Here is a 7,986-nt window from a genome sequence, read left to right as displayed (position 1 = left end):
AGTACTGGATCAAAATAATTTGTAAATAAATACAGACATAATATAGTGTATTACAGGTTAAATTGTGTACCTCAAAAATTCATGTTTAAGTTCTAACCCCCATTATCTCAAACTGTGACCTTATTTGGAAATACGATCATTGCAGATGTAATAGTTAGTGAGGTCAAGTTAAGAAGCGATAGGAGGCCAGGCATGGTGGCTCACACCTGTAATCCCAGCACTCTGGGGAGGCCAAGGTGGGTGGATCACCTGAGGTCAGGAGTTCAAGACCAACCTGGACAACATGGTGAAACCCCGTCTCTACTGAAAATACAAAAATTATTTTGTATTTTGGTGGCAGACACCTGTAATCCCAGCTACTTGGGAGGTTGAGGTGGGAGAATCGCTTAAATCTGGGAGGTGGAGTTTGCAGTGAGCCGATATCACACCACTACACTCCAGCTTAGGAGATAGAGCGAGACTCCGTCTCAAACAAACAAACAAACAAAAGTGAAAGAAGAAAAGAAGCAGCAATAAGGCGGCCCCCCAGTCCCTGATCCAGTGTGACTCATGTCCTTTCAAGAACAGAAAATTTGAACACACACACACAAACAGGAAGAATGCCTACGCCTTTTGAAGGTAAAGGCGGACATTGGGGTAATGCTTTTACAAGCCAAGAAACTCCAAAGGTAGCCAGCAAACTGTCAGAAGCAAGGGGAGGGTCCTGGGACATATTCTCCTCACAGCCCTCAGAAGGATCAGTCCTGCTCACCTTGATCTTGGACTTGCAGCCTCCGGAACTGTGAGGCAAATGTCTGTTGTTTAAACTATCCAGTTTGTGATACTTTGTTACAGCAGCCCTAGCAAATTGAGATACTTGCTCAAAAACTTCAGGCAACACTGATGAGATGATGCAAAGGCTTTGAAGAGTTGGTTTATGTTTAAGAGTCCAAATTATGAATGTCCTATCTTTATACAGTCTCTGTATTCAAGAATTGACCTTAGGCTAGGTGCAGTAGTTCATGCCTGTAATCCCAATACTTTGGGATGCCAAGGCAGGAGGATTGCTTGAGGTCAGGAGTTTGAGATCAGCCCTCGTGTATTAGTCCATTCTCATGCTGCTTATAAAGACATACCCAAGACTGGGTAATTTATAAAGAAAAAGAGGTTTAGTGGACTCACAGTTCCATGTGGCTGGAGAGGCCTCACAATCATGATGGAAGGTGAAAGGCACGTCTTAGGTGGCGGCAGACAAGAGAGAAATGAGAGCCAATCTAAAGGGGAAACCCCTTATGAAATTGTCAGATCTCGTGAGATTTATTCACCACCATGAGAACAGTGTGGGGAAACTACCCCCACGATTCAGTTATCTCCCACCGGGTCCCTCCCACCACACATGGGAGTTCTGGGAGCTACAATTCAAGATGAGATTTGAGTGGGGACAAAGCCAAACCATATCACCTTTTCTCTACTAAAAATTAAAATTAAAAAATTAAGCTGGGTTGGCCGGGTGCGGTGGCTCAAGCGTGTAATCCCAGCACTTTGGGAGGCCGAGACGGGTGGATCACGAGGTCAGGAGATCGAGACCATCCTGGCTAACATGGTGAAACCCCGTCTCTACTAAAATACAAAAAACTAGCCAGGCGAGGTGGCGGGCGCCTGTAGTCCCAGCTACTTCGGAGGCTGAGGCAGGAGAATGGCGTAAACCCAGGAGGCGGAGCTTGCAGTGAGCTGAGGTCCGGCCACTGCACTCCAGCCCGGGCAACAGAGCAAGACTCCGTCTCAAAAAAAAAAAAAAAAAAAAATTAAGCTGGCATGATACTATATGTCTGTAGTTCTAGCTACTTGGGATGCCAAGGTGGGTGAATTGCTTGAGCCCTGGAGGTTGAGGCTGCAGCGAGTCATGATCATGCCACTGCACTCCAGCCTGCACAACAGAGCAAGGCCCTGTCTCAAGAAACAACAAAAAAATAATTTAACTTAAGGTGATGTCTTGACTGCAGTATTTATTCTACTTTTTAAAGCCATTATGGTGGGAAAACAATAGTTTATGGTAAAGGTTGAAGAAACTGGGAAATATTTTATCTTTAACTCAAAACAGGATGGTGATATGCAACAGTTTTAGGCAAAAAAAATTTACATTTAAGAAAAAAAGTATCATTTAATCTCATTAGACAGAAGTGGAGCCACAAGCAAAAACAGGGCTGGTTATGGACGTAGGTTTCCCTTTCTGTTCATATGTTGAAACCTAATTCCCAATGTGATGGGTTTTGGAGATGGGGTCTTTGGGAGGTAATAGGTCATGAGGGTGGAACCCTCATGGATGGGATTAGTGCCATATAAGAAGAGTCCAGAGAGCTAGCTCACTCCCTTTCTGCCATGTAAGGATACAAGAAGTCGGCCTGGAAAAGAACCCTCACCAGAACCCTACACTGGCACTCTGATCTTGGACTTTCAGCCTCCGGAGCTGTGAGAAATAAATTGTCTTTAAGTCTTCCAGTTTATGGTACTTTGTTATACCAGCCCAAACTGACTGAAGATGGGGTCCTAGCAAGCAAAATCATAGCTGTGAAGAGTGTAATAGTATCTCATCAGCATGGGGAGGGCTATAGGCAAAACATGCACTAGTCTAGCTACTTAATCTTCAAGTATTAAGGACAACCTGTCCTTTTTATACAAGTCATACATTAGACATGTGCCTAAGATTGCAAAACACTGTGATTGAGTTTTGAAGGCTAGGGATACACCTCAAACTCAGATGTACTTCTTTCATGCCTATTTGTAAGTCAGCAAAATCCAGAATTCAACAATATGTTAATTAATGTATTAATACGAAAATATTTTTGTGCATTATATTTTCTGCATTTTAGATCTTTGTGTGCCATGGAATATTTGATGATTTTTCGCTTTACTTAGGTTAAGTCAACCAAAGCATTTTGAAATGCTGCTTTTTTTTTTTAATTCACATGTATTTGTGGGTTTTTGTTTTTGTTATTATTGTTGTTTGAGACAGGGTCTTACTCTGTCACGCAGGCTGGAGTGCAGTGTCACAATCATGGCTCACTGCAGCCTCAACCTCCCAGGCTCGGGTGATCCTCCCACCTCAGCCTCCTGAGCAGCTGAGATTATAGGTGCCCACCCCCATGCCCATCTCCTTTTTGTATTTTTAGTGGAGACGAAGTCTCACCATGTTGCCCAGGCTGGTCTCGAACTCCTGGGCTCAAGTGATCTGCCCTCCTCGACTTCCCAAAGTGCTAGGATTACAGGTGTGAGCCACCACACCAGGCCTAAATCCACATGTATTTGTAATAGTTTTGCCATTGTTTAGACAGGCAGTTTTTAGATTTTTTAAAGTAATAGAAGAAGCCTTTCTTCCAACTAAATCTTATGTGGAAGTCTGATATGCAGCAATTACGTTAGGCAGTCATAGAGGACTGGCCATTTATAAAAAATATACCCTTGTTTTAAATCTTTGTTTCTTGTATTTAGTCTTGAAGTTCCATGTTTTATGACTATGTATTCTGTTTATTTTATAGCATGTTAGTAAAATGAAAGGAATTTACATGGATGGGGATGATAAAGATGCTTACTGACCTATGATAGGGCCTGTGCTTAGAGTTGCTTTTCAGTAATGGGATTGGATTTATAAGAATCCAGGAGTGTCCTAAGAGGTCAGATTGCAGTCAGGGACAATAATTAAAAATTGGTTGAAAAACACTGCGTTAGAAGCTGCCTGTATGTTTCTGTGATTCCATCTCCTCCACCAAGAGACATGGCCTATGGACATGAACATGAACATGGACACCATAAAATGGAACTTCCAGATTATAGACAATGGAAGATAGAAGGGACACCATTAGAAGATATCCAGAAGAAGCTGGCTGCAAAAGGGCTAAGGGATCCATGGGGCCGCAATGAAGCTTGGAGATACATGGGCGGCTTTGCAAAGCCTGTTTCCTTTTTTTGATGTATTCTTTAAAGGATTCAAATGGGGATTTGCTGCATTTGTGGTAGCTGTAGGGGCTGAATATTACCTGAATTCCCTGAATAAAGATAAGAAGCATCACTGAAGATAATACCTGGAAGTATCATAGTGGTTTCTTAACTCTCCAAAATAAGATTTCTTCACTATAGCCTACTCGTCTGGTTTGTCCCTTACAGAATATTAGTAAGATTTAATAAAGTAAAATAAAATATATATATATGCCAAAAAAAAAAAAAAAAAAGAATCCATCTATCAGGCTGGGTGCGGTGGCTGACGCCTGTAATCCCAGCACTTTGGGAGGCCGAGGCGGGCAGATCACGCGGTCAAGAGATCGAGACCATCCTGGCCAACATGGTGAAACTCCATCTCTACTAAAAATACAAAAATTAGCTGGCTGTGGTGGCGCATGCCTGTAGTCCCAACTACTCAGGAGGCTGAGGCAGGAGATTCGCTTGAATCCGGGAAGCAGAGGTTGTAGTGAGCTAAAAAAAGAATCCATCTATCATCTGGCTGGGTATGATGGCTCACACCTGTAATCCTAGCACTTTGGGAGGCCAAGGAGGGAGGATCACGAGGTCAAGAGATCGAGACCATCCTGGCCAACATGATGAAACCCCATCTCTAATAAAAATACAAAAATTAGATGGGTGTGGTGGTGGGCCTGTAATCCCAGCTACTTGGGAGGCTGAGGCAGGAGAATCATTTGAATCGCTAGCTGAGATCATGCCACTGCACTCCAGCCTGGGCAACAGAGTGAGACTTCGTCCCAGAAAAAAAAAAAAAAAAATCCATCTATCCTCTTTCATTTAGTCCCCTTTGTGGCCACACAGCAGTCTGTGTCCTATACCCACTTGGTCAAGAATATGTGTACTACTCACAAAAATGTATTTCTCAGTAAGTGACTCCCCTCTCTCTCCTTTCACCACTGTTCTTTTAACAATTTTTATTTGTGCACTATTCGTTTAACTATAACTTTGCCACCTTTGGACTCTAATAGACTCAAAAACCTGTTTGTCCAGTTTAGTGTATGTTTGTTTTAGTCCCTCACCCGTGACTTACAATCATATTACTGTAAGCTGATATTTGGAACTGCATATACCTTTCATATGTTTATTTTTAAATTTTTTTTCTTTTTGCAAGTAGTTTCAGGATCTATATTTTGTTTGTTTGTTTTTGAGACCGAGTCTTGCTCTGTCGCCCAGGCTGGAGTGCAGTGGCATGATCTCAGCTCACTGCAACCTCCGCCTCCTAGGTTCAAGCAATTCTCCTGCCTCAGTCTCCCAAGTAGCTGGGATTACAGGCACCCGCCACCACACCCGGCTAATTTTTGTATTTTTAGTAGAGACAGGGTTTAACTATGTTGACCAGGCTAGTCCCGAACTCCTGACTTCAGGTGATCTACCCTCCTTGGCCTCCCAAAGTGCTGAGATTACAGGCGTGAGCCACCGTGCCCAGCCTATATATGTTTAAATTGTCATAAAAGCTAACACGCTTTGGGAGGCCAAGGCGGGTGGATCATGAGGTCAGGAGATTGAGACCATCCTGGCTAACATGGTGAAACCCCATCTCTACTAAAAATACAAAAAATAATAATAATAATTTAGCCGGGTGTAGTGGCAGGCGCCTGTAGTCCCAGCTAATCGGGAGGCTGAGGCAGGAGAATGGTGTGAACCCAGGAGGCAGAACTTGTAGTGAGCCAAGATCACACCACTGTACTCTGGCCTGGGGGACAGAGCGAGAATCTGTCTCAAAAAAAAAAAAAAAAAAAATACCCAACACCATTTGGGGATGTTGGGGATAGCAGTGGAGTGTTTCAGAATTAAAGTTTTTTATTTGTGGTATTCTCAAATGGCTCATTTTTCCAAGATCATGCTATGTCAAGTGGCTAGTCTGATAGCCCATAAGCCATAGTTCAGGGACGTTTTACCTTTTCTAAAGGGTACATATAAAAGATATAAAGAACAAACTATTCAGATAGTTTGGTATCGGTGAATCATTTCAATAAAAATATACTCTGAGTCTTCCTTCTTTTAGCAAATGTTTATTGAGCTCCTACTATGTGCTAGCAGTCATTATGCTAAGTTTTAAGTATATAGTAGCAAACTAAATGAACATAATAATCCAGGCCTCATGGGATAAATTACAACAAAAAAATTATACACATAATACATTCATACATGTATAAAATCTTCATACCAATTACAAAGGAAATAGGGCTCTACAGAGAGCGTTAAAGAAGCTACTCTAAATAAAACAGAAAAGGAATGAGAAATGAAAGGAAGTCTAGCATTCTAGAATTCCAGCATTCTAGCTGGGTGCCGTGGCATGCACCTGTAGCCCCAGCTACTCAGGAGGCTCAGGCAGGAGGACCCCACGATCCCAGGATTTCAAGTCTAGCCTAGGCAACATAGTGAGACAGAGTGAGAATCCGTCTCAAAAAAACAAACAAAAAAAACCAACCAATAAAGAAGAAAAGAAAAGAAATAAAAATTAAAACTGCATTATAGGCTGGGCGCGGTGGCTCACACTTGTAATTCCAGCACCTTGGGAGGCTGAGGCAGGTGGATCACGAGGTCAGGATTTCAAGACCAGCCTGGCCAAGATGGTAAAACCCCATCTCAACTAAAACTACAAAAAAATAGGCCAGGAACAGTGGCTTACCCCTGTATTCCCAGCACTTTGGGAGGCCGAGGCGGGTGGATCATGAGGTCACGAGATGGAAAACATCCTGGTCAACATGGCAAAACCCATCTCTACTAAAAATACAAAAATTACCTGGGCGTGGTGGCACACACCTGTAGTCCCAGCTACTCAGGAGGCTGAGGCAGGAGAACCACCGGGAAGCAGAGGTTGCAGTGAGCCAAGATTGTGCCACTGCACTCCAGCCTGGGCGACAGAGTGAGACTTTGTCTAAAAAAAAAAAAAAAAAAAAAATCAGTAGGATTTGAGGGAGGAATGGCAGAGAAATGACCTGGTTATTGCCAGAGCAAAAGCAAAGCAAGGAAAAATTGTTTTAAAAATACTTTAAAGAACAAGTGGAGGCCAAGTGTAGTAGCTCATACCTGTAATCCCAGCACTTTGAGAGGCCGAATCAAGTGGATCACCTGAGATCAGGAATTTGAAACCAGCCTGGTCAACATGGTAAAACCCCATCTCTACTAAAAATACAAAAATTACCTGGGCATGGTGGCGGGTGCCTGTAATCCCAGCTACTGAGGAGGCTGAGGCAGGAGAATCCCTTGAGCCCAGGAGGGAAAGTTTGAGGTGAGCTGAGATTGCACCACTGCACTCCAGCCTGGGTGACAGAGCAGGATTCCGTCTCACCAAAAAATGATAATAATGAAGTTTATATAGAGGAGGGAAAAGACCAAGAATAAGCAACGCAATATTGAAGGAGATTAACAAAGTTAGAAGATGGCACTACCCAACTTCAAGACTTTCTGGCTGGGCACGGTAGTTCACACCTATAATCCTAGCACTTTGGGAGGCTGAGGCAGGTGGATCACCTGAGGTCAGGAGTTCGAGACCAGCCTGACCAACATGGTGAAACCCTGTCTCTATTAAAAATTCAAAAATTAGATGGGCGTGGTGGTGGGTGCCTGTAATCCCAGCTACTCACGAGGCTGAGGCGGGAAAATTGCTTGAATCTGGGAGGCGGAGGTTGCAGTGAGCTGAGATCGCACCACTGCACTCCACCATGGGCAACAGAGTGAGTCTCCATCTCAAAAAAAAAAAAAAAGTCATATGTCTAGATATAAAATGCAATGCAAAAGCCTTAAAACACCTAAAAGATAAGACAGAATTAAATCCAGACGACCTAGGGTTTTGCAATGACTTTTTAGGTACAACACCAAAGGCATGATACATGAAAGAAAGAACCAATAAGTCCAATAAGTTGGACTTCCTTAAAATTGAAAATTTGTGCTCTGGAAAAGACAATGTCAAGTGGATAAAAAGAAGCCACAGATTGGGAGAAAATATTTGTAAGACATATCCGATAAAAGACCGTTATCTAGGGCTGG

General features: G+C 42.9%; 1 protein-coding gene across 1 annotated transcript; it reads left to right on the top strand.

Annotated features, from left to right (window-relative positions):
- The first annotated feature begins 3,213 nt into the window (after positions 1 to 3,213).
- Positions 3,214 to 4,115, top strand: LOC108534879 (NADH dehydrogenase [ubiquinone] 1 beta subcomplex subunit 3-like). Its single transcript, XM_017880439.1, is given in 3 exon segments — positions 3,214 to 3,666; positions 3,750 to 3,937; positions 3,939 to 4,115. Coding segments are annotated over 2 exon segments (297 nt in total). The 5' UTR covers positions 3,214 to 3,666; positions 3,750 to 3,751; the 3' UTR covers positions 4,050 to 4,115.
- Positions 4,116 to 7,986: the final 3,871 nt, after the last annotated feature.

This window comes from Rhinopithecus bieti, unplaced genomic scaffold (assembly GCF_001698545.2).
Source record: "Rhinopithecus bieti isolate Rb0 unplaced genomic scaffold, ASM169854v2 scaffold_11291, whole genome shotgun sequence".
Taxonomy (NCBI): domain Eukaryota; kingdom Metazoa; phylum Chordata; class Mammalia; order Primates; family Cercopithecidae; genus Rhinopithecus; species Rhinopithecus bieti.
This window is presented reverse-complemented; position numbering and strand designations above follow the sequence as displayed.